The 26,560-nt window shown below is 49.8% G+C and overlaps 1 protein-coding gene across 5 annotated transcripts in view; it reads left to right on the top strand.

Moving 5' to 3' along the window:
* Positions 1 to 26,560, top strand: part of MIDEAS (mitotic deacetylase associated SANT domain protein) — a 69,162-nt gene that overhangs the window by 39,102 nt on the left and 3,500 nt on the right. For all 5 annotated transcript variants that reach the window (XM_077123006.1, XM_077123004.1, XM_077123007.1 and 2 more), the window contains exons 2-10: positions 8,556 to 10,285; positions 11,766 to 12,065; positions 16,605 to 16,950; positions 18,837 to 18,903; positions 19,323 to 19,465; positions 19,601 to 19,704; positions 20,188 to 20,263; positions 20,928 to 21,016; positions 26,142 to 26,291. In XM_077123006.1, the coding sequence (XP_076979121.1) occupies positions 8,822 to 10,285; positions 11,766 to 12,065; positions 16,605 to 16,950; positions 18,837 to 18,903; positions 19,323 to 19,465; positions 19,601 to 19,704; positions 20,188 to 20,263; positions 20,928 to 21,016; positions 26,142 to 26,291 (2,739 nt within the window). In that variant the 5' untranslated portion in view covers positions 8,556 to 8,821. The remainder of the gene's footprint in view (positions 1 to 8,555; positions 10,286 to 11,765; positions 12,066 to 16,604; positions 16,951 to 18,836; positions 18,904 to 19,322; positions 19,466 to 19,600; positions 19,705 to 20,187; positions 20,264 to 20,927; positions 21,017 to 26,141; positions 26,292 to 26,560) is intronic.

Genomic DNA, 26,560 nt, shown 5'->3' with positions numbered 1-26,560 from the left:
TCAGAGGACATACTTTGTATGATTTCGGCCCTTTTAAATTGATTGAGACTTGTACTGCTATGGAACATAGGATCTATTGGGGAGAAAGATGTGTATGCACTTGAGAAGAATGCGCGTTCTGCTGTCGTTGGGTGGAGTGTTCTATAGATGTCTGTTAGGTCTGGTTGGTTTATAGTCGCGTACAAGTCTTCAGTTTCCTTGTGGATCTTCTGTGTAGTTGTTCTACTCACTGGTGAACGTGCGTATTGGAGTCTCCAACGATTATTGTTGACTTGTCTTTTTCTCCCTTCATTTCTGAAGGGAGTTTTTCTTTGTATATTTTCTGGCTCTCTTAGTGCATAGATGTTTATAATTGTTTTATCTGCCTTATGGGTTGACTCTTTTAGAAATTATGTTTCTTTGTCTTAAAGTCTGTTTTCCTGAAATTAATTTAGCCACTCAAGCTCTCTTATCGGTTATTGTGTGTATGGAATATCTTTTTTCATATCTTTACTTTCAACCTATTTGCATAGAAAATATGTCTCTTGTAGACAGCATATATTTGGATTTGGACTTTTTATCTATTTTGCCAATCTCTGCCTTTTGATCAGAGTTTAATTCATTTTTATTTAAAGTAATTACTTATAAGGTAGGATTTACATCTGCCATTTTGCTATTTATTTTCTACATGTATTTTTTTGTTCCTCTAGTCCTCCATTACCGTCTGTTTTTGTGTTAAATATACATGTATAACTGTACTGTTTTGGCCTATAAAATGAGGCAAAGAAGAGTGAAGATTACATGAGAGCACTTAGTACAGTGCCTGTAAACATGGGGTACTAAGCTGGTTCTCAGACACTGTAAGAGCCATAATCAGTCCTAGGGCCAGCAAAGAGCAAAATCTATCCAGGGTTCCATGGGACCCCTCATGGCTCCTGACTTTCTGACAGGCAGCACCTTTGGGGAACGGGAGCAGTGGGTCCAGGGAAAGTGTACCAGGCCCTTTCCCTTCTCCTGTGTCTCAGTACTGCCTGGGTGCTTTTGAAGCATAGCAGATTCCCCATCCCCTGACCAGTGATTCGGTCCCTCAGGGTGAGTCCTATTACACACGCTAAAGCTTGAAGGCCACTGCTCAACGTAACACTCAACAGAGTGTGAAGCAGAGAGACCTGGTTTGGAGTTCGGAAGGAAGGCTTGGTTTTGAATCCCAGCTTTGCACTTATGAGCTCTGTGACCTGGGACAGGTTTCTTTTCAGAGTTCCTCCTTTCTTCATTTCTCAGATGGAAAAGAAAAGTGGTTGTACAAGTAGAGAACATGCACCCATGCTGGGCATGGAGGTGTGCTGGAGGCTGCTATTTCATATGGGGACTGCTCGTTACAAACCTATTTCTTTGTTCTTGGACACAGGTCTACCCCCCACCCCCACCACCCTGCTTTCCCTCCTGAGTTCTTAAGTTCTTCAAAGGCAAGAACCAGTGAGTAGCAGCTCCTGGACCAAATACCTGCTTATCTGATAACCAGTCCATTGCCCTCTCCATTGGGCTACACTGTCTCCAGACCTCACAGCCTTGGTGCAAAAACAAGAGGGAGTGAAGAAGCATTATTGGATAGTGGCAAACACTGAGCAAGAGCACAAAAATTCAGAAAAGATGTAGAACAGTTTGTGCTGGGGGACTGCCTGGAGGAGGTGGGTCTTAAAGGAAGGAGATTGTCAGAGTAGGGGCAGGTTTTCCAGGTGGAGGAAACAGCAACAGTGAAGGCTTAAAGTCAGGGAGCTCTCTCTGGGCTCACCTGTTCCTTGCGCTTATCTTGCACGTGCCCCCTGACACTATAAGACAGTTCTGTGTCTTTCTCCACCATAGGACTGGGAGCTCTATGAGGGTAGGGACTATGCCTTATCTTTTGTGTCTCTCCAGAGAGTGGTTGCAGCAAATAGTTGCTGAATGGGTGAAGGGACAGGAGATAGACCTGCAGATGTGTGTGTTGGGAAATAGGTAGGGGAAGGTCACGTGTAGGGAGGTCCCTGTGAGTGGCTTCATTTGTGTCTGGGTCCAGGGCAGAGTCTGGCACTGGGGTATTCAGGCAAAGAATTCAGAGTGCCCTGCACCAGGCCTGCCGGAGAACCAGCCTTTCCAGAAGAGAAGGCTCTGAGGCCCACCCCAGAGGTTTAGTCACTTGAAGATCTGGCCATAGGGGTCATTACTGTGTCTCTTGTGGAGAGACCCTAAATCTCCCGGCTTCTACTTTACTCCCCCTGGGACTCCTAAGTCCTGTTGAAAGTTGTTTCCATGGCTGCCTTAGACCTTTTGTAGCCCTTGCCAGTGTGGATGAAAGCTGATTGCCTATGTCCCTGTGTTTCTTCTCTGCCTCAGTTTTTCCCCTATAAAATGCATATGGGTATCCAGGCTTCCTGTGGACATACTGGGAGTGTTTATGGGGTGGGGAGGGAGAGAGGAGATAAATGTAGAAGGCTGGATGGAGTCCTGAGAGTGCCTCATAAGGCAAAGAATTCCCCTCTCACACATATCTGTTTAAAAGTGTCTCCGTTTTGGCATTTTTATGGTCAAAGCTCAAAGTGCAGCCAGCTCGAACCCTGGCCTTCTGAGCTAGCCAAAACCCTTGGGACTTATGACTCAGCCTGTGGGCCTGGGCTCTGCATCTCAGACAGGAAAGTGATGATTCAGGGGATTCTCTGGATGGGGAATTGGCAGATTATGGGATGTCCCCCTTGATCTCTCACGCCCCTGGGGAAGGGTCACTTGTAGAAGGCAGATCCACCTCTGTGGTGCATCTGCATCTTCTTCCTTATTGGTTTGCAAAACCCTTGAGAACAGGACTTACATGTCCAGTGGCTTGGAGAAATGGGGAGCTCCAGCCTGGGTGCTGTAGGGGGCATGTAACATTGCTGCTCTGTGTCTAGAGAGAAGGTTTGTCTGTGGTCCTGGGCAAACCTAGCTGGCCCAAGATAGCAGTGCAGGCCCCTTTTCCAGTCTGGCTGCAGTTAAGGGCCCAGAGTATCTGAGAGAGAGCTTTTCAGGCTGTGAGCTGGGCTGGGGGCCAGCTGGGCCACACATCACGTCTCTACGGAGGGCTCCTACCATGGCCCCCTGGTCTCCTAGTCAGACCTGGTGTCTTGAGGCCCAGCCCAGCCTTGTCAGGGCATGAGTTAAACAGACTCACAGGCTCGATCCCTGGCCATGGGCTAAGTGGGTGTGGGAATCCTTGGAGAAGGGAAAGCAGAGTCGCAGTGGGGCTGACACTTTTCAGCAGGTCTGCTCATGGGGTGGGGCAGCAAGTGGCAGTTAAGGAACCATCACGGGGCAAGTCCACCTGGAGAAGGACTCATGCCACAGTTTAGTTGGAGAAGGCTTGGGGCCACTGGTGGGCTGAGGTTGGTTAGAGTCAGGAGGCTTCATCTCAGCGTTCTCCGGAAGGGTGATGTCCATCAGGGAGGGAGTCTGGATGGTAAGGCAGGGCAAGAGCCTGAGATGGAGATGGTGGTCATGAGCAGTGTCTCTGCCCAGACATAGCCCTGACCCACTGAATTGTTGGCTGCAGCCTTGAATGAGCATTCCAAGTGGCAGCTCCAAACAAGTGCCAAGATACAATAATCTGCAAACTCTGCCCTATGGAGCTTGCTGTCTGCTGGAGATGAGGAAATAGGCACCTGGAATTCAGGTGAGCATGGTGGTGGAGTTCAGCAGGTGCCGTGGGCTCATAGAGCAGCTCAGCCTTGGAGTCAGGGAAGGCTTCCCAGAGGAACAGTATCTGAGACCTGAAGGATGAGTAGGACTTGCCAGGTGAAAATGTCCTAGGGAGAGGATACAGCCTGGTCAAAGACCCAGAAGCAAAGTGGGAACAGCATGTTGGAGGCCCTGAAGGTATGGCTGAAGCATGGAGTGTTGAGAGAAGTGGCAGGAACCAAAGTTTGCAGGGACTTGTGGACAGGGTTAGGAGTTTAGACTTTGTGATAATTCAGCCTGTATGGTGCTCAGGGAATTGGCTGGCCTGGGTATGCAGGGCCCTGCAGGATGCCATATCTGGATCTGTATTGCCCTTGGGTGGGAGAGGCACAAGCTCTGACTCCCCCTCTTCCTAGTGCTGAGCTTGTGGGCCCTGGGGTAGCTCAGGCTGTAAAAGTAGGAGCATTAGCCTCCAAGGGCCAGGGATCCTCCAATTGGCTCTCACCCCCAGGTTAGCGTTGAGTATGTAGGGCCACTGGGACCAGGCTGAGAGCAGCAAGCAGTCCTGTCTCTCAGTTGAATGCACTGAGTGCCCTAAGTGGGCTGGTGAGTGACCCTGGTCCCTCAGTGGCCATGAGTCTGGCCCTGCAACCCAGTGCTGAAGTCTCATAAGACTCTCCTGGGGTCGGCCTGCAGGGGTGGGCAGGCACTGGGGCTGCTGATTGGCACTTGGGTGTGTGTTCCCACTGCCATCCCTGGCCTGCAGAGCATGGCGTCACCATCAGTGCAGCGTTTGGCCTTTCTGGCACCTGCCAAACACATGTGGGCTCAGCACTGTTTTCTTTTCTTGATGCATCCTGCTATTTTTCCATAGAGAAAGTACTTCTCAATGCAGATCTCAATGCACTCTCATAGGGCCCAGACCATTGATATCACACTCTTGCCTTATCCTAGGCCCAGGAGATATCTGTGGATCTGGTCAGGGATTGAGTGCAGCAGTGAGGAGCCTGGAGGAAGGGAAAAGTGAACGGAGCTGGGAAAGACAGTTGAGCAGACTGACAGAGCAGGTTGTCGTGCCTGGGGCCCCTTGGTGACTGTGGGTTTCCTTTTGCAGGTTCTGGCATCCGTTGTCAGAGGCCTTGCAGCTGGTCCCAGGGGTGAGCTGCCTGCAGGGGTTCCTTGTTACATCCTCTCTTTGCAACCTTGGGACCTGGCCCATGGGTCAGCAGCCTTCAGAAAAGATGGCTTCCTTCCTCCTCCTCACAGTGAGGAATGCTGGGCCAACTTCTCCCTGAGGGATTGGAGTTGCAGGGTGAGAAGTTGGGGTTGGGATAGAAGAAATGGGAGGAAGTTGCCCCGAATTGCCAGCTGCGAGTCACTAGAGAGAGTTCTGAGCGCTGGAAGCCCCACCGACCAGCAGCTCTCAGAACTGAGTCTGGGGTGGTTACTTGGCTGGAGACTCCAGGTCCCGGGAGTGGTGCCCAAGTGTCTTGTATCAGGCATCCCTGCAGGTGACCCTCACATGCCTGTTGGCCCCTCCATGATGAGGCCCCATTAACTCCTTCCCTTTCTTCCTGCAGGATTGACAGATTTAGCTGTAATTCTGCTGAATTGGGGGGTGGGGGTGTTTACCTGCCAGAGTTCAGGCAGGGGTGAGGGGCTTCCCAGTGCCAGTGTGCAAATGAAGAGAGACATCTGTCTCCAGAAAATGCTTCCCTGGGTCTTGGGCGCTCTGAGAGGTGGGGAGTGTGCTGTGGAAACCAGTTGTGCAGAGAAGGACCTCGTGGCTCAGTGGCATGGTTTGGGGATAAGGAATAAGATCTTGATGTTGGAGTCCAACAGGTAGGCTCAGGTCCTGGCTCTGCACCATTACTGTGTGCCCATAGACAAGTTACTTAGCCCCTCTGATGAGCCTCTGCTAGCTCACCTGTAAACAGAGGTTAAAATGACAATGCCTGCCTTGTATGCCTGTGATGGGAATTAAGTGCAAACAAAGCACTCAGGACCTGTCTGGCATAGAGCACTATTATTATTCCCACCACTATGATTAGAGCCCTGCTGCCTGCGTATGTCCCCTCCCCTCTTCCTTCTGGGTTCCTGGGCATCTGCCCCTCTTCTCCTCATACCCCCACACAATGGTCAGGCCTTGCTGGGGGTCCCAGACCTGGGTGCCCGTGTGTCTGGCACTCTCCGCCCTCCAGTGGAGGGGACAAGGGAGGCCTCTGTGGCAGGGACCTTCTGGGGCAGCCAGCCTCCCCCAAATCGGTCCCCTTGATTTCTAAGCAAGTCTCTGGCCAGCTTCTGGAGCCGACTGACCGTGGAGTGCACCGGATTGCACTCTCCTTGATGTGCAGAGGCGGGCGTGGGGGGAGGTGGGAAGCAGACCAGCCGAGTCCCCCCCTCCGCCCCCCCAGGCCTGACCCTCCACTTCGGGACACACAGGGTGAGTGGGACTGGAACCCTGTGTGCCTTCTCTCTTTAACGTGGGCGGGAGCGATTTAGGTGAGAGGAGCTTCAATCGCAGACTCCCCCCCCAGCTCCCCGCCTCCCCCCACCCCAACCCCGCTGAACCCCAGCATGCAGAGCCCCCCTCAGAGGCTTTCGGAGGTCCTCTGTCAGGAGTGCGCCCGCACGTGCATCCAGCCCTGCCCGCCGGCCCCCTTGGCCTTCCTTCCCTCCAGGTTCCAAGCCCTTGCTGCGGCTCACATGGTGGCAGGACTGTGATCGTGGGTGGCTGTGGGGGATGGTGTGTGTGTACTCTGTCGGGGAGCGGAGGCGTGAGCGCACAGGAGCACGTGGGCCTGCAGGGTTCTTCCTTCCTCCCTCTGTGGACAGTAATTCTAGTTGGGGCTGCTTGATGCGCCCTCAGAGGCAAAGAGCTCAGTCCTCCACCCTGCAGCTTCCTGGGGTGGCCCCTGGGTTATTTTCAGTCTGGGGGCCGGGTTTTGGGTCTGCGCTCAGAATTGGCTGGGCTGTCGGGGAATGAGGGTGTAAAAGCAAGAGAAGTTTGCTCAGAAGGTGGTTCTATGGTCCCAGGCGCTCTTTGCTTGGCAGACCCTTCCCCTCGTGCTCAGATGCCAGGGGCACTTGGATGCCCTCCTTGTCTTCGGCTTTCCTCGTCCCCCAACTTCCACGTATGAAGACAAAGCGGGTGCAAGCAGGGAAGGTATCCCTCTCACTCGTTCCTCTGAGGCCCGAGAGCTGAGGAAGGAAATCGAGGAGGAAGTTCCTCCCCTTCTGGTGCTGGGTGAAAGTGAAAGATAAAGGAGGGGGCCTGGCGTGAGTCACGCGGGCGCCTTGGAAGGGCTGGTTGCTGCGGAAGGGTGCAGAGGTGCGATAGCTCCTGGGCTTCCCTCCGAGCCATTCCCCCTCCCCCACCCCTCCCCCTCCAGTCTGTGGAAGGGGCATTTGGGGGAGAGCCCCCTACTGCCATCCAGGGGAGGGTCTGGCATTCATGGGGGGGGGGGGGGTGCGGGTGGAACAGGGGCGGGCATCTCGGTGTCGCCCCGGCTTTGTGCAGAGAATCTCTCTGCCTTGCCCTCCTCCTGGAGGCTGCTGGCCACTCCTGCGGCTCAGGGCTGGTTTCCTGGGAATTTCTGGGGCCGTAACAATAACCCAGAGCATGCAGGTCTTGAGGTCGCCCTGGACCTGCAGGTTTATCCCGCCTTCTGCTCCCCGACCTGTCTGAGCTCTCTTACCCCTCCTCCCACCCCGCCTTCCCCCTTCCTACCTGGACGGGCCCTGGACCCTCAGTGTGGGAAAGAGGTGGCCACGCAGCTCCTACCCATCAGCTTCACAGAGGAAAAGGAAATTCTCTCTCTGAAATGAAAAAAGTCTTAAAACATCCATGTGAGGCAGCTATGTAAATTGTAAAATACAGACTCTGTTCTGTAGCAGGATAAGTAGTACAACCTCTTTTGTTTTATTGAGTTAGAGAACAAAACAGAGAAAAATTGAGCACTTTAGTCATGGCCATATCGTGGAGAAACCTCCCTGGCCTAAGTTCTAGCACTCAGCTCTCCCGATACCTTAGTTATACTATTCCTTTGCCCAGGATGTCGGGCTCTTTGGCAGTGGAGGATGGGGCCGCCACAGGGAGGCTGCTGACCAGCGACTGGGCTGGATCCTACCTCCAACCAGCCAAAGCTGCAAAACAGGTTCTGTGCTAGTTTGGAGGAGACTCTGGCAGCCACAGCCCCACCCAGCAGCTCCTCCCAGGGGTGGGGCTGAGACTGCACCCACCCTTCTGGGGTCTCAGTGCCAAGGACTGCTGAGTCTAGCCCCTGGGCTCTGGGTGCTCCAAGAGCTTGACGCGGCTCCAGATGCTGGGGTCCATGTGGGAAAGGTAGTCATGTTGGAAGTGTCCCTGTTCTCTCCGCTTCCTGGCTCTGAAATGGGCATGGAGTGTCAGAGGAGGCATTGGCTGGATATAGACCCTTCTTGGTCCAGTGAGGAGCCTGCTGCGTGGTCAGAGGAGGACCAGGCCTGGCTGTCCAGTGGGCTGGAGCCTGGGTTGTGACAAAGGAGTCCAGTGTGGCCTTCAGTGTCCCTTTTCCCAGCCAAAGGGGCCTCGAGCTGGATCTTCAGCCCCACTTGCCCCTTGGCAGATGCTTTTGTGCAATGCACAGATTATACTACCTGTGTACAGATTATACAGGAGGGTGAGGTGGTCGGACAAGACAAGAGTCGCAGAGCTCCTTGGGAGATGCTACTGATTCTGCTGCCATCCTGGCAGTTCCCCTGTAGTCCTGCTCTAGCCTCACCAGTGTGGCTCTGTGATGCGGGGCTCATTCCCTGGACACAGAAGGGAGGCTCCTTCCTTACACTTGTGCTGACATCCAGGGCATCCTGGGAGCCTGTGGCTGACGCTATGGCTACTCTTTTCTCTGCAGGCTCAAGGACCCCGTGGAGCACCATGAACTGGGAAGAGTAGCCAAGCCTGAGAGCCTCTCCATAAAGAGGAAGGAAGAGCCAGCAGTTCTTTCTCCTGGTGCCTCACTGCTTCACCTGGCATCTTCCTCTGCTCTTGCCGCTTCCCGCCCCCCAGCCCCCACTGGCCTCTGGACTAGGGCCACACCAGGCTTCCATCAGGTCCTGTCCCCAGGGGATGGGCAGCTGCTGAAGCAGGTCTCACTGCTGGGGCCTCGCTGGCCACACCATGAACCTCCAGGCCCAGCCCAAGGCTCAGAACAAGCGGAAGCGTTGCCTCTTCTTTGGGGACCAGGAGCCAGCACCGAAGGAGCAGCCCCCACCCCTGCAGGCCCCACAGCAGCCCCCAGCCGCTCCACCATCCACCAGAGTAAAGGAGGAGTCCTACTTTGGGCACGAGGGTCCGGTAGGGGCTGCCCCCACCTCCCAGCCTGTGGAACTGCCCCCTCCCAGCAGCCTGGCCCTGCTGAACTCTGTGGTATATGGGCCTGAGCGGACCACAGCAGCTATGCTGTCCCAGCAGGTGGGCTCGGTCAAGTGGCCCAACTCAGTGATGGCTCCAGGGCGGGGCCCAGAGCGTGGAGGGGGAGGGGGTGTCAGTGACAGCAGTTGGCAACAGCAGCCTGGCCAGCCTCCGCCCCACTCAACCTGGAACTGCCACAGCCTGCCTCTCTACAGTGGACCCAAGGGGAGCCCCCATCCTGGTGTGGGGCTCTCCACTTACTATAACCACCCTGAGACACTGAAGCGGGAGAAAGGGGGTGGCCCGCAGCTGGACCGCTACGGGAATGCCGTGCGGCCAATGATGTCACAGAAAGTGCAGCTGGAGGTGGGGCGGCCACAGGCTCCCCTGAACTCCTTCCATACAGCCAAGAAGCCCCCAAATCAGACGCTGCCCCTGCAACCCTTCCAGCTGGCTTTTGGCCACCAGGTGAACCGGCAAGTCTTCCGGCAGGGCCCACCGCCCCCCAACCCCGTCGCCACCTTCCCTCCACAGCAGCAGCAGCAGCAGCAGACACAGCAGCAGCAGACACAGCAGCAGCAGGCAGCCCTTCCCCAGATGCAGCTCTTTGAGAACTTTTACCCCATGCAGCAGCCACCCTCCCAGCCACCCCAGGACTTCGGCCTGCAGCCGGCTGGGCCTCTGGGACAATCCCACCTGGCTCACCACAGCATGGCAGCCTACCCCTTCCCCCCCAATCCTGATATGAACCCTGAACTGCGCAAGGCCCTCCTGCAGGAGTCGGCCCCGCAGCCTGTGCTACCTCAGGCCCAGATTGCCTTCCCCCGCCGCTCCCGCCGCCTCTCTAAGGAAGGTGTCCTGCCTCCCACCGCCCTGGATGGGGCTGGCACCCAACCTGGGCAGGACCCCGCCAGCAACCTGTTCTTACATCACTGGCCTCCGCAGCAGCCCCTGCCCGGACCCCTGGGGCAGCACCATCCTGAAGCCCTGGGATTCCCACTGGAGCTGCTTCCTGATGGGGAAAGATTGGCCCCCAATGGTCGGGAGCGGGAGGCTCCTGCCATGAGCACTGAGGAGGCCATGCGGGCAGTGGGCATGGGGGACTGTGGGCAGGTGCTACGGGGTGGGGTCATCCAGAGCACACGACGGCGGCGCCGGGCGTCCCAGGAGGCCAATTTGCTGACCCTGGCCCAGAAAGCAGTGGAGCTGGCCTCGCTGCAGAATGCAAAGGTGAGAGTGTGGGGGGGGTGACCTGGTAAGGGGTTTGGGTGAGTGGTCTCTGAGGGCCGTGGAGGGGGAGTGTTTCCAAGTCAGTGAAAAAAATGAGCGGATAGTGAACCCATACATTTCTGAACTCCCCGCATGCAAAGAATCCCTACCCAAGAGCACCCTTACCTGAAGGGAAGCTAAGGTTTATACTCAAGAGGAGTCAGCAGGCAAGAAATTGCAATACACCGTTATAGGTTGGCTCGTTATGGGCCTTGAAGGATTGAAAGTAAGGGGAAGGGGAAGCCATTTCCAGACCCAACCTGCTGGAAGACAAGATTATGATGGTAGTTGCATGAGTTATTTGATTATATTCGTCAAAATACATATTAAAATAGGTTCATTTTGTTATATGTAAATTATACTTCAATAGAGGTGATTTAAAGCTTTTTAAAAAAGACACAAGAACGAGGGATGCAAGGGTAGTTCAGTGGTAGAATTTTCGCCTGCCATACAGGAGACCTAGGTTTGATTTCCAGTCCATGCACTTCCAAAAAACAAGCAAATGAACAAAAAGCCAACCAAGCAAATGAAAATTCAACAAATAGTGCTGCAAAAATGGGATACTGCGGGCCACGGTGGCTCAGCAGGCAGAGTTCTTGCCTGCCATGCCAGAGACGTGGGTTCAATTCCCAGTGCCTGCCTTCCCACTGCAAAAAAAAAAAAAAGAAAAGGATACTCACATGGAAAAATAATGAAATGTGACCCTGCCATACAGCATATGAAAAGAAAAAAAAAACAATGATGGGGAGGAACAACAGAATCTGAGGACATCTGTTATGCTAGGAATTTTTTTGTACTGGATAATAAATAATTATCAAACCCTGTGAGAAAGGGCACTGGCATTTATCCCCATTCTGTAGCCAAAGAAGCTGAGGCTTAAATGGAATTTCACATAGCTGGGGTAGAAGCCTTATATATCTGACTCCAAAGCCAGTGTTTTCTACTTCCTTTCCTAGAGGTCTCAACCCTCAGTGCTTGTAGGGCCAGGCTGATATGTAGGAGACTGTCAAATTTTCCCTATCCTTGGGGACAACCAAATTTCACTATAGCCAGTTGCCCATTGGGGAACAGATGCAAAGTCCACCACCCTTCATCTTGCCACAGATTCCTCCTTTACTTTTTGCTGCAGAGATGAGTTTTGAGTACTCACATATTATTAGATGTGCCAGGACAAACACATCTCTAGGCTACTGTGGGGCCTCTGGGGACCTCTGCTCCAGGCCAAAATGGGATGAACTTGCAGAATGGAGGTTATGGAGAGTATTTGGGAATGTGGCAGGAGAAAAGGTGAGGGAAAGGCCAAATTGTCAAAGACAATTGGGAGCCTTCATAGGTACTTGAGTCCCTACTGAGGATTAAATGGGGATTGGGGGCCTGGACCAGCATATCAAGCTTTATATGCTAAACCTCACCTCCCTCCACCCCCACCCCTTTTCTCCAGGATGCCAATGGCTCTGAGGAGAAGCGGAAAAGTGTATTGGCCTCAGCTACCAAGTGTGGGGTGGAGTTTTCTGAGCCTTCCTTAGTTGCCAAGAGAGCACGAGAGGACAGCGGGATGGTACCTCTCGTCATCCCGGTGTCTGTGCCTGTGCGGACTGTGGACCCAGCTGAGGTGGTTCAGGCTGGAGGTATTGATGAGGACAGGAAGGGTCTGGAGCAGAACCCCGCCGAGCACAAACCATCAGTCATCGTCACCCGGAGGCGTTCCACCCGCATCCCTGGGACTGATGCCCCAGCTCAGGTATGAGAGGCTCTGTATCCAAACACCTCCAGTACCTGAGTGATCCTGGGGGCCTAGGATCCCATGGGTAAAGGAGAACCTGGCAGTGTAGGAGGGTTTCAAGAAGCCCTTGGGAATACCATTTGTATTTTCCAAACCAAACTTCAGGAGAATGTATTTTTGGGGGGACAATGAGACAGTTTTATTTTTAAAGTAGAATTGTCAGGGGAAATCTAGGACAGTGGCTCTCCTTCATTTCAGATCAGGAAACCTTAAATGGGCCCCTACACATGCTAGGAACTGGGATATAGAGAAGATGGTTATTCTTTCAGTACTAAGAGATGTATGTTGAAATCGCTAAAAAAGATTGAGGTTTTGTCTATTTCTTCTTTTAGTTCTGTCAATATTTGTTCTACTTATTTCAAGGCATTGTTTTTAGGGCACATTCATTTAGCATTAGATTAGACACTTTCTTGTTATGAAATGTTTCTTTTTATTTCTAGTAATCTTTTTGCCTTTTGAAGTCTACTTTGAAATTAATATAACCACACCACCTTTCTTTTGGCTGGTGCATTCAGAGTTTATTTTTCCATCCTTTTACTTTCAACATTTTTCTGTATCTTCTACTTAGAGTGTATCTTTCAAGTAGCATATAGTTGGGGTTTATTAGAACCACAGTCCAACAAATCTTTTTCTTTTGATTAGAGCATTGGTATGTTTACATTTAATGTAATTACTGATATACTTGAGTTTAAATCTGTCATCTACTGTTTGCTTTCTGTTTATCCTATCCTGCCTTTTTGGTGTTCCTTTTTACTCCGTTTTCTCCCCCTTTGGATTATTGGGTTTGTTATTTCACATCCTCCCTCTGTTCACTTTTTAGTCATACACTCATTTATTACTCTCTTAGTGATTATCCTAGCAACCTTTCTTACCTGACTTTCTACAAGAGAAGTAGGCTCTACAAAAAGTGAACAGTGACTGTTTTCTCAATTCTCCAAAGGATGGTTCATAGCTAGTACCATTCTAGATTCATAAGAGAGATGTTAATTTATCATGTACAATGAATGCCTTGTAAAATTCAGGCCTAATTCTTTGGTTGAGAGAGGCTGCTGGAGATTAAAACATGCATCCATGGCTTGGTGAAATATAATATTATTCAATACTTTTACCTTTTCCAGGAAAATGGCAAAGTCCTTATGAAACTTTAACTTCATTTCCCACTTAGCCCCAACCCCCAAATTATAGAATTATTGACATGGATTTTCATTCTCTATATATTTTAGCATCCACCAAATATTATATTGTTCTGCTGTCTATATTAATTTTTTATTTACTCAAATATTAGCCTCTTTTCTGCTTTTCATTTTTTTGTACACTTCCAGAACATTTCCATCTTGGATCATTTGCATGCTGCTTGAAGAACACCTTTTAGTATTTCCTTTAGGGTGAGTCTGCTAGGGATGAATTTTTTTAGTCTTTGATTTTCTGACATGTTTTTATTTCACCTTCATATTTGAGGAATGATTTTGTTTGGTAGCGAATTCTAGGTTGGCAGTTATTTATTCTGTTTTGGCACTTTAAATATCTTAATACCTTGTTCTGACAGTGTTGAGAAATCACTGTAAGACAAATTGCTGCTCTTTTGAATGTACAGTATTTTTTTATCATGCTGCTTTTAAGATTTTTTTTCTTTGTCTTTGAATTTGAACAGTTTACTATGTTATACCTAAATATGGTTTTCTTTGTATTTATGCTCTTTGGGATTTGTAGTGCTTCTTGAATATTTCTTCTGCCCCATTTTCTTTCTCCCTTTCTTCTGGCACTCCAAGTACCTTTTGTTAGACCTTTTCACCATATCCCCTATTTCACGTCTGTCTTGCACTTTTCTGTATTTTCCATTCTTTTTTTTTTATGAACTATATTCAGTTCATCTTTGTCTGTGTCTAATTTGCTGTTAAAATCATTCATTAAGTTCTTGTTTTTAGTTATTATATTTTTCCATTACAAAATTTCCCTTTGGTTTACTTTTAGAGTTTCTAGTTCTTTGATGAAATGCTCAGGCTTGCCTTTTGTTTTATTGAATACATTAAGCATAGTTTTCTTAAAGTTTGTGACTGATAACTCCATTAATGGAATTCCTTTGAGTCTGTTTCTTTTACTTATTTCTCTTTTTTAAAACATCATATCTTCCTTCTATATCTCATTATTTTTTTGTAGAGTGTCAAACATTATATATGCAAAAACTGTTGCAGTTAAGTCTCTGGATGATGTTCTCTTCCAGAGAGGATTTATCCTGCTTCTGTCAGGTAGTAAACAATGTGAGGCATCTGAATCACTTTAATCAGAGATCGAGATAGTTTGAAGTTGGGCTTCATTCCATGTGAGGACTAGTTTATTTCTAATTCATCCTTACTCTGAGAAGATAGGCCTTTGGAGTCCAGTTTAAAGCCTGGGGTGGGGGTGGGGGGTCGTTTACCAGGTTCTCCTTCTTTTGTAATCTCTAAACTCCCATTTCTATTCTGCTAGCTCCCTGAATTTATTAAAAGCTCTGCTCAGTTTCTCAGCCTCTCAATTGCCTCTTCCATTATCAGCATCTGTCTCTAGGGAAAACCCGACCCCAAATGCCAGCCTCACCTCTTTGCCTCTCCTTGTTTTCTTGGATTTTGGTTCTTTAGTTCTTTGCCAATGTATTTGCTTTCTGATGCTTTCAGAAATGTGTTTGCCTTTATTTTCCTATTTAGCCTGGCTTTTCTAGTTATTTTCAGCTTGAGAGTTGGCCTGCCAAACCTATCTATCAGGAAGGGAAGCTTCAAGATTTATCATGAACAGCAGTGCTCTCTAGGGTTTGTTCTCTGATTGAGGGAAAATGTGTTCTGGAGGCAGGAGGTCCGGGCAGCTTGTCCCAAGAGTAGGCAGGAAAGCGCCTCAGCAACTACACAGCCTAGTCCCCGTTTAAGGAAACAGATCCAGAAAAGGTGGGGAGACTTAACCTGAGGTCAAACAGCCAAGTGATGGCAGAGCTAGCCCTGAGTCCCCACCTGTGAGTACTTTCACTACATCAGGCTTCTTGGGCACATTTCTTTTTTGTTGTTTGTATATTTATTATTTTTCTTTGTATTACGAACATTCAATCATGCACAGAGATAGAGAGAATTATGTAATGAACCCTGCTGTTTATCCATCACCCAGCTTCACCTGTTGTGAGAATATACTGGATCTTGTTTCATCTGTACCTCCACTTCTCCCTGCCACTGGATTATTTTGAAGCAAATCCTAAACATCGTATTATTCCATGCATACATAGGACAGTTTGTGTCTGAAGTAAATACGTGAGAACTCTTTTTGTAACATAACTTCAGTAACATTATCGCACCTAAAAAATAGACGTCTATTTCTTAATATTGTCAAATATTCAGAATAGTTTAAATCCATTTCCCTTATAAAAATACAGATTATTACAGGTAGTTTATCTTGGATTTCTTGTCTAGCAGTTTTGGGGGCCTCTGGTTCCATTGCATTTTTTTCTGTGTAATCGTATCATTCCCCTACGGACTGAAGAATCATTAGTTTCATTTCTTCTTAGTCAGTAGAAGAGAAAAGAGAGCACAAATGGGTGAAAGTACCAGGGCCCTCTGCTAGGCAGACGTTTTTGTAGAGTTTGAGCATGGGAGGGAGAGAGACTTTTGTTCCCAGACCTGCTCAGTCAGCATGCAGCCTCACCTGTTGATAGCTTGATGCTGTTCACCCCTGCAGGATGGGGAGGGATGGAGCAAGGAAAGGCCTCTGTTCCCTTAAAGCCCTGCCTCCTCCTCTGCATAGAGGCCATATCAGGCATGAAGTAGTGTAAGCAAGAATAGCTCATCTTTACAGCACGAGGGCACTAGCCTCTGATAGTAGCACTGCATACCATGAGAACAAAAGTTCTATGGCATCAGGGACTGTCCTGTTCATCTCCTGGTCCCATTCCCAGCTCAGGTCTTGGCACTTAGTAGGGTTTCCATCTAGTGAATTTAAGTAATGATACGGTTGATATTTATTGAGTAATTGCTGTGTTTCAGGTACTGTTCCCTCTGATTTCCATTAGTTAATTCATTTAGTCTTCACAGTTACTCCGGTAGGTAGGCACTTATTATTCCCATGTTAAAAACGATGCTGCACAGAGGGGTTAAGTAAGTAAAGGAAGTGGACCCAGCAATCCAGCTCCAGAGCCTGGGTCCCCAGCTACTGCACTCTCCTGCCCCTGAGACATACCTTAGGAATTGGAAAACATGGCTTGTGGCCAAATCCAGATCTAAGAATGGTTTTTGCACTTTTAAAAGATTATTTTAAAAAAGAAAAATGTGCAGTAGAGACCATGTGTGGCCTACAAAGCCTAAAATACTACTCTCTGGTCCTTTTCAGAAAAAGACAATAAAGGCCTTTTGACGTGCTTCCTTTTTCAGACTTGCTTTGGTGGGTGTGGGGTAGGACAGGTCCCAAAGGTGAGGGCAAGTAGTGGTCAAGACTCCCCTTTTCCCTGCACGTACATAGGAGGCTGAGCCATCTTTTTTCCTCCAGGCCGAGGATATGAATGTCAAGGTGGAGGGGGAAGCTTCGGTGCGGAAACCAAAGCAGCGGCCGCGGCCTGAGCCCCTGATCATCCCCACCAAGGCGGGCACTTTCATCGCCCCACCTGTCTATTCCAACATCACCCCATACCAGAGTCACCTGCGCTCTCCCGTCCGCCTCGCCGACCACCCCTCTGAACGGAGCTTTGAGCTGCCCCCCTACACACCGCCCCCTATCCTCAGCCCCGTGCGGGAGGGCTCCGGCCTCTACTTCAATGCCATCATGTCAACTAGCAGCATCCCAGCCCCACCTCCCATCACTCCGAAGAGCGCCCACCGTACCCTGCTCCGATCCAGTGAGTGGCCCCCACCTCGGCACCCAGGGTGGGCAGGGGAGTGTGGGGAGGAAGAGGAGTGGGCAAAGAGGAGACCCAGCTTTGGGGAATTGATGGGGATGGGGCTGGAATGCGAGGGGCGAAGGGGGCTGTCCTGGTTCTAGAGCACAGGCTGGGTTAGCCTGACTGCTGGGTTCAAATCCCAGTTCCATCATTTACTATTACATCCCCTTGTGCAAGACATTTAAACTCTTCTGGGCCTCAGTTTCTCATTCAAGTGAGGATAGTAGTAGTATTTGGTTGACCCATATGCAACTGCCAGTATACAACCCTTTTTGGATCCACTGATAGTTTCTTCTGGTTTAGCTCTCATAGGGCTGTGGTAAGGACCAGATGCATTAACATGCACAAACAGTCAGCACAATGCCTGGTGTGTCGCCTTTGCTCTTAATCTTGCGTTGTCGATCCTGTCCCCTGGGTCTAATGAAGAGACGTTTTGGCCAAAAGCAGACATTTTGGAAAGATTGGGCTGGCTTTGTGGATCGAATGCTGAGAAATGTTGCCCCCTCCACAAAGGGATCCATTTCCTCTGCAAAATGAATAATCCCATCTCTTAGGGGTGGTGGGAAGGACTAAGTGGGAGTAAACGAGGGAGGTCTTCACCTGATTAACCTATGACCTGACCTCCCTCACAGCATAGCTCTCTGGTACCCCCTGGTGCCAGTGGGTGAGAAATGGTTTGCCCCGGGCTGACCGGCTTCTTGGCCCTCCCACTTCCATGTGCAGCTCCCCCCTTGCCTGGGCTGTGCAGGAAAAAGGCACTGTAGAGACCTAATTGGCCGCCAAGAAGAGGTCGGTTCATCCACAAGTATTCCTGGAGCATTTGTGTGGAAAACTTTGAACTGGGTCCTCTGAGCACTCCAGGAATGCAGGAGAGCCATGGTCTTTCCTAAAAGAGTCCGGGCTCATTAGGGAGTTGACATAAAAGTCTGGGAGACAGACGGACAGAGATTCCGGGCAGTGTGACTTGCAGCCAGTGTGTGAAGCAGACAGTAGGCTCCCAAATGCAGAGGCTTCTTGCCTGGGGTGGTGAGGAAAAAGATTCAGGAGGAGGTGGAGCCAAGGGTGGGAAGGGCCTGCTGGGTGGAGGAAACGACCGGTGCAAAGGCAGGGAAGTGGTTGCCTTTGCAGGGAGACTGAGGAAGCATGAGGTAAGCAGTCTGGGTTGTGGGGTGCAGGCAAAGGGGTGGGTGGAAAAAAAAGTGGAAGGGAGAGCCGGGCTTGCAGGAAGTTGAAACCTTGAATGCCGAGCTGAAGATTTCAGGTTTAAGCTCACTTTTCAGAAGGGGATTCAGCAGAGATTTTTTTTTTTTTTTTTTGGAGCAAGGGTGTGTCTTGATCATGGGGCATTAAGATTAGTTCTGGAGAAACTGAGGCAGAGAATCAAGAAAGGAAGCGAGAAGATCATTTCAAAACGGTGACCCAGCCCCCTTCACCACCTCCTTAGTGTGCCCAAAGTTTACGCCTCTGCATTCGAACACGTGTGGTTTTGTGTTGGAGACAGGTTCTGTGGTGAGCTGGGCAGGTCTGAGTTGCGGTGAAAATAATGCGCATGTGGATTGAGTGCTGTGCCTTGCTGAGTTTTTCATTCAGTGCTCACAATAGCCCTAGGAGATGGGTATTGATAGCCCCTTTTTGCAGGTGGGAGAATTGAGGCACAATAAATATTTAGTCAAGTGCCTGAGTCCAGCCAGCTCGGAGCCCACCTCAGGGTGCCCGACCTCCAGGCAAGAACTTGTGCAGGGAGAAGCTGTGCCTCTGGTGCATGCACAGCAGCAGCTTTGGGCCTGGGGCGCTTTGCTGAAGGGAGGAGGGTGCTGTCTACTAACCTGCTCTTTGTCCCATAGACAGTGCTGAAGTCACCCCGCCCGTCCTGTCTGTGATGGGGGAGGCCACCCCAGTCAGCATTGAGCCGTAAGTCCCGCCCTCCCTCGGGCCCCTGGTAGAGGGTGGCCAGGCACCAGTGCATGCAGGTGGCCTGTGAGCAGAGGGGTCTGTGAACTTCTGCCGTCTGCCCTGGGCTTTAATGTCCCCACCTTTCTGTGTGGAAGTTGCAGGGAAAGGGATGGAGCAGCTCAGTTTGAATTTACTTCTGAGGAGGGTTGGAAGGGTAGTCCAAGAGATTCTGCCTGTCTATAATCCTGGAGTGGCTCCTCCCCTTTCCAGCCTCCGTGCAAAGCTGGGCTCCCACAGAAGTCAGATTTCCTTATGTCCAAGATGAGGCCTTGTCTTTGCTCAGCATCTGCCAACTACCCCTGCATCCCCAGAACAAAAGTTGGGTTCCCTGGCCCTACATGGTAAGGCCTCACTCCCTGCCCTTTCCACTCCTGAAGGCGGATCAACGTGGGCTCTCGGTTCCAAGCAGAAATTCCCTCGCTGAGGGACCGTTCCCTCGCAGCTGCAGACCCCCACAAGGCCGACTTGGTGTGGCAGCCGTGGGAGAACCTAGAGAGCAGCCGGGAGAAGCAGCGGCAAGGTAAGGAGGGACCCGAGGAGTGAGCAACCGAACTGGGCTCGTGGATGGACAGGTGGGTGAGGCCTAGCTCTGGTCCCAGGCCCGGCCCAGCCCCACCCCTGAAAGTGATTTCCTCTCCTCCTCACCTGCATCCAGTGGAAGACCTGCTGACAGCTGCCTGCTCCAGCATTTTCCCTGGAGCTGGCACCAATCAGGAGCTGGCCCTGCACTGTCTGCACGAGTCCAGGGGAGACATCCTGGTGAGAAGGCCCCTCCCCGCCCCTCAGCAGAAGGAGGCTGGCATGCATGCATGTCTGCTGTTGGGAGCCAAGCTTGCTGGCATGCTGGTCTGAAGAGGGTGGGAAGACTGACGAAGGAGGAGGTTGTGTAGGGGCTCAGACCAAAGGGGCCCTAGTTCCATACTCCACACTTTGTTGCATGGGGTCCTTGCATCCAGCCTAATCCCCGATTCTGAATCAGAGCAGCCCCCACCCTCAGACAGGGCTGTCACTGAAAGGCTGCCTGGCCTTGAGGCCAGGTGTTTCCCCTTAAGAGTCAGGTAGCCTGGGTCCAGAGCAGCTCCCTCCCCCATGATTTCTTAATTCTGCCAGGCCTCTTATCCCTCAGCATTTAAGAGGGGCAAAAGTAAGTTCCCTCTCTCTGAATTTTGCCCAGGGCCTGGGATGCTCAGGCCTCCAGAGACCCCTGCCAGGGCCCTGACCTTCCTATCACTTCCCCTTCAGGAGACGCTGAATAAGCTGCTACTGATGAAGCCCTTTCGGCCCCTCAGCCACCCGCTAGCAAGTTATCACTACACAGGTGGGCCTCTCTGGGGGTGAGTTTGGGGCCTGGAGCCTTAAGGGGTCTCCAGCATCAATGGGTCCGTGACCTCTGCTGAGACATGGCTCAGGGTGTCGGGAAGGGAGAGGAGCCGTGGGTAAGCAGAGAGCCAGAGTGAGGAAACTGGCATCAAAGTTAGGGTAGTTGCTAAGGGGCTTCCTGTGTCCTGGAGGGGATGGGGGAAGGGGGTGGACAGATGGGAGTCGAGTCCCACCAAAAAAATGCCCAGGACACAGGTGCAAGGGACAGGAACCCAGGGAGGGCCATCTCAGTTGGTGTCAGAGAGCCTGGAACTTAGATGGCCCCTGGAGTCCCATGTTCCATTGTACTTGAAGAGGGACGTGGACCAAGGAATGTAACCATAGCAGCCACTGGTATCCATCCCTGCCAGCTGCCTGCAGAGCACCCGGATTTCACATGCTTTATCTCATTTAGTCCTCACAAGTTGGGAGGTGGATTCTATTATTAGTTCCCATTTCACGAGCGAGGAGAGTGAGGCTCAGAGGCTAAGCAGCCCGGCCAGAGCCCCAGAAGCCGGCTGCGGAGGCAGCTCTGAATGACTGCAGAGGTGCATTTCTGCCTGTCAGCATCACCCCACAGTCCTGCCTGCCTCACTGCCCTCGGCTCCCTTTGTGCTCTGCAGGCTCTGACCAGTGGAAGATGGCGGAGAGGAAGCTGTTCAACAAGGGCATTGCCATCTACAAGAAGGATTTCTTCCTGGTGCAGAAGCTGGTGAGCTGGGGCTCTGTTTCGGGGCAGGCGAGGACAGGGACTGCCTGCATGACTTGGGAGCCCCCCTCTGCAGCAGGCTTCCTGCAGCTGCTGGCCAAGCTTCTTTTAAAATGCAGGGTTAGGTCAGTGCCACTAAGCACCCTCAGCGACAACTTTCTAAACGATATCCCAAGGGAAAACCATCAGGCCCTTCTCCCCCTTGGTTGTGAGTCCCCTCCATGCTCTGGGGGCTCAGATCTGGAGGGAGGCCTGAGAGCACATCAAACCCAGTGGCATCAAACTTAAACTGGGGAGGCAGCGCCAGAAGGCAGCAGGGCTGCCAGCAGGGGTGAGTCATTCCCCAAGTGCCTGGAGCACTCGTGGGGTGAGGAGGCTCCCCTAGGTTGATGGAATCAGAAAGCCTGCAAGTGCCCATGTCACTGGCCTGGGGACCCTCTGCCCACTTCCTAACATTCCTGGGGCTTCCTTCCAGTGACTCAGCCATACAAGTAGAGTTTCCTAAATGTGTCTTGTCTTCTCCATTCTTTGGGGAGAATAGAGTGTTTTGGTAATCCAAGGAATTACATCTTTCCAGGCCTGTCTCACAGAATCAGGGCTGTGGGGAGGGGGTGTCCTGTGGCCAGTGCAGGGCCCCTGAGATTTTAGGTTGTGTCGGGGTGGGACGTGGAGACTGGACAGGGTGTTGCTGAACCCTCCCCCCCCCAGGTCCCTGTTGTGAGGACAGTCATTTGCTGTGTTTTAGTAATGTTCTGTCCCTGATGGGGCAGTACTGCTGGGAACCCAGGATGTGTCTCTGGCAGCCTCCCTAATGCTGTAATGAAAAGAGCAGACCATCAGTCAAACAGGTGATTGGAGAGGATCAATAGTGAAAGTGTAAACAGATGTAATGAGTATGTCCACAGCTTGGCCATTCCTGTGAGATGAGACATGTCTGTTCCCTCCTCAGGCCCCGAGGACCCTTACTGACCCCTTGGGCTCTCTGGACAGGTGCTCCGGGATTCCGGCATGGGACCCTTTGCGGGGGGCGGGCAGAAAAAGAAGCTCTGTGCATGGGAAAGTAATCCCCACACTACACCCAGTGGCCGAATGGATTTGTGAAATGGGAGGGCGAAGATTTCAGTGTTTGGGAGGCCCTTGGAGTCTTCTAGTCTCACCTCACTCATTATTTGCATGAAGACATTGGAAAGGTGACTTCGCTGCCACACAGCCATTTAGTGGCAGCCTTAGGAACAAGACTTGGGTCTGCTGCCCTTCTCTTCAGGGCTTCCAGTGATCTTGTTAGTTTCCTTTCAGCCCTGCGCCCCGCCCCGCCGCATTCCATGGAGCAGTTCGATGTTTCCCTGTCCTCACTTGTCAGTCGCTGCTCTGAGGAAGAACAGAATTGTTTCACTGGCTGACGAAGGGGACCTGCTTTGCCAGATTGGACCTAGCTTTGAACGTGAACAGTGCTCACACTTTTTCTCCCATAACTTTTCTTTTTCTTTATTGCCCATATATAAAGTTTTCTTGGAATGTGGCCATGTTCCTTTGTTCACACATTGTCTGTGGCTGTTTTGTGCCACGAGAGTAGAACTGAGTGTTCTCAGTTCTACTGCGATATGTAGGCTAAAATATCTTTTTTTTTAAAACAATTTATTTTGAAATAACTTCACATTTACAGATCACACGGCCTCCAAAGCCTAAAATATATGTAAAATATATTTAGCACTTTACAGGAAAAGTTTGCTGACTCTTCTTGTAATTTATCAGGAACTCTCCTCTCCCCTTTCTCCCTTCCTTTTCTGCACAGTGTTAAAGCAGTTTTCCTTGCATTTCTTAGGAAGCAGAATAGGATGGGACAGGTCTACTTTGGTACGTTTTATGGGTTCTAGCTTATGGAATAAGTCTCCTATCAGACTCACCACCTTGGCCTTGGCATCTATCTATCTTTTTTTGTTTTTTAATGATTTCTTTTGAAATAACTTCACATTTACCGAGAAGTTGCAAGGAACTCTTTTATACCCATTACCCAAATTCACCAATGTTTAGCATGTACACATTTTTTCCCCTGAACTTTTTAATAATGGCTTTTTTTCTCTTCCATCTTTCTCTTTTTTTAAATGGCAGTGTTACAAATTACTCAGTTATCACAAGATAATGACTACAACAACGGTCAGGCTGCTGCAGTCAGCAGTTATAATCCCCCTTATTTTTGTTCATTCCTTAGTCTTGAGGAATTTGGGACAATGACCATCTTGGCTGCTTCAGGCTGAGAAGGGATGTAGATATTATGGGGCTTCAGAATGGAATTGTTTTGCTTGCAGTTGAAAATGCTCCTTACTTTCGGGAGCATCATCATTTTGTTAGTTGTCCAGGGCAGGTCTGAAGCACTGGACAGTGGGAGGTGACTGCCTACCTGCCGGCAGAGCTCAGTCAACACAGGAACAATCCAGAGGCTGGAAGCCTCTGAGAAATAAACTTAACAAGTGTTCTAGTTTGCTGGCTGCCGGAATGCAATATACCAGAAATGGAATGGCTTTTAAAAAGGGGAATTTAATAAGTTGCTAGTTTACAGTTCTAAGGCTGAGAAAATGTCCCAGTTAAAGCAAGTCTATAGAAATGTCCAGTCAAAGGCATCCAGGGAAAGATACCTGGGTTCAAGAAGGCTGAGAAAGTTCAGAGTTTCTCTCTGAAGTGGAAGGGTACATGGCAATCACAGTCACACTTTCTCTCTCGGCTGGAAGGGCACATGGTGAGCAAGGCATCATCTGCTAGCTTTCTCTCCTGGCTTTCTGTTTTATGAAGCTCCTTCGTCTTCAAAGTGCTGGCTGATGGACTCTCTGCTTCTCGTGGCTATGTCATTCTGCTCTGCTCTCTGAATCTCCATTCTCCAAAATGTTTCCTCTTTTATAGGACTCCAGAAACTTATCAAGACCTACACAAATGGGTGGAGACATGTCATCACCTAATCCAGTTTAATCACATCTCCACGGAGATGATCTGATTACAGTTTCAAACATACAATATTGAATAGGGATTATTCTGCTTTTACAAAAGGGGATTTCGATTAAAACATGGCTTTCTAGGGGACATGCATCCTTTCAAACCAGCACAACAAGTAAATTGAAAATTACAGGTTCAAGTAAAGGAAGTAGAAGAATCAACATTAGGGGATTTATTGGTAAATATAACTATGTCATAGTAGGGAGATAGCTTTTCATAGCTTCCCTATTAGAGCCTGCTAGAGGGTGTTAAATTTATTTAGCCATGTGGCTTGCCTACAATGTCTGGATATCCCTAGGCCCTCAGAGGCACTTTTCTGTGAGGCTTTGCATACTGTGGCAATTTGAAATCTGTCTGAGCCTGCAAAAGAGTAACTTCCAGAATGACCTCTCGACCCTGTTTGAAGAATGACCTCCTGACCTTGTTTGAAATCTTTTAGCCATAAAAATCTCGATATTATTTAGTATTTCCCCCCTTACTGATCAGGGTCTTTCTCCAGATGCAGCGCTGATCACCACTTGGTACTAATCCCTCGGTGCCAAGGAGGCTTATCCCTGAGAGTCGTGTCACACGTAGGTGGACAGGTAGTTAAGTTTATTTGCAGAGTTTAGCTTAGATGGAGACCACTTTTGAGCAACAAGGTTTTCAGGGGGTGACTCTTGGGCATTACCTATAATTAGGCTTAGTTTCATCATTATATAAATAAGGTTCATAGGTACACGCTTTAAGATCGAGGACTTGGCTTACTACCATATTTTCTTTTATTAGGCAAGGCTTATGTATTCCAGAGCTTTGGGCCATATTACCTGTGAGAGTAGCAGGAATTCCCCAGGTATGGAAGTTTAATAGATTTTTTAACTATCATGAGGGCATTAGCCTTGCAACAAGGAAAAGTCTCTATCAAGAAAACAGACTTATGACAACAAGGATACATTTATATCCCATAGAAGTATGTATATGTAGCTGTATAAAGTTCAAAATGTCAGTTGAGACCCTTGACCCTGTCCTCCTTTTACATCCTTACCAAGGTTATGTTAATTGACGGGTAGAACATAATTTATATTCTTACCTTGCTTTTTGTGTAGAGTTTTTTGTTTTTCCTAAGGATGAAGCTTTGACCTGCAGCTGTCTGCATGCACTTTCAGAGAAGCCTCAAAGTAAAACAGTGTAACTGACAAGGAAATTGGATTGTTTTAGTGAGATGTAGCATATTCCTAAGAATAAAAATGATAACTTTCCCATGTATCCCGCACCCAATCTTGACATGTGGTACCTTTGTTATAACTGATGTAAGAATGTTAAAATATTAGTTAGCTACAGTCCATATTTTTAACTTTTTGCTTTTTTTTTTTGGTGAGAGCAGGAGTGGGGGGTGGTCAGTGTCAGACATGCTGACCAGAGGGAGCTGAGAAGTAGGCCATAGCTCTAGGGATCATACAAGGGGGTTTCCTCCTGAGATGGCAGACTTTCACGTATTGGAGGGGTGAAATCTGGAAACAGGGACAGTTGCTACAGTGTTAGCTTCAAATGGGCATGGAGGGGGCAGTGGCAGACTTGGGTTCCCCCTCCCCCTTAACTTTTTATTTGCAGAAGGATCAAACTTAAAAATTGAAATAATAGTACAGTCAACACTCATCTACCCCTCACTTAGATTTATCAAATTGTTACAACTTGCTACCTGTGTTTTCTCTATTGATATCCATGCATATACACACATGCACACTCACTTGTGCATCTCTTTCTTTTGACTAATCATTAAAGTGAGTTACAGACCTTGTCACACTTGACCCTAAAGATTTCGGCTTGCATCTTCTACCAACAGGATCGTCTCCCGCAAAACCACAATACCATTACCAAGTCCAAGAAATTTAAGCTGATACATTATCTGATATGCAATCCATATTCAAATCTCCCCAGTGGTTCCAGTGTTGTCCTTTAAAGTGCTGAAGCATTGGTTAGATTAACGGCCCTGTCAGTGACCCTTTGCAGAGAAGGCTTTGGAGAAAGTCTTGTGTTTTCTGAAACTGGGTTTGCTTTTTGGCCTTAGTTAAGAGGGGGCATGCAGGGATGAGAAAGGCTGGGGTATCCTGAGGCAGGTGAACTGAACCAGGGTGCTCTGACCACGGTTTTGGCTTCCCATCAGATCCAGACCAAGACCGTGGCCCAGTGCGTGGAGTTCTATTACACCTACAAGAAGCAGGTGAAAATCGGCCGCAATGGGACCCTCACCTTTGGGGATGTGGATGCAAACGACGAGAAGACAGTTCAGGAAGAGGTTGAAGTGGATATTAAGGTAATGCCCTGCCCCAGCTGCTTAGAACCTGTGCTGGGCCTGAGGCCAGGCTGAGCAGGGACCCTGGAGCCAAGCTCTCTAGGAGTGGGTGGAGAGCTGAAGGTGGGAGGCAGTGTCTCTGACAACCTCGAGGAGCTGATGTCCTGGGCACTCTCCGTGGTCCTTTGGGGTCCCCTGTCTCTCCTACCAGTGTCATAGTAATAATATGTTGTGTTGATGCAGGACATTGGGGAGTTTTCTCAGACTGTTTGCACCAATGTCATCTTATT

The sequence above is a fragment of the Tamandua tetradactyla genome, chromosome 12, assembly GCF_023851605.1.
Source record: "Tamandua tetradactyla isolate mTamTet1 chromosome 12, mTamTet1.pri, whole genome shotgun sequence".
In the NCBI taxonomy this organism is placed as follows: domain Eukaryota; kingdom Metazoa; phylum Chordata; class Mammalia; order Pilosa; family Myrmecophagidae; genus Tamandua; species Tamandua tetradactyla.
This window is presented reverse-complemented; position numbering and strand designations above follow the sequence as displayed.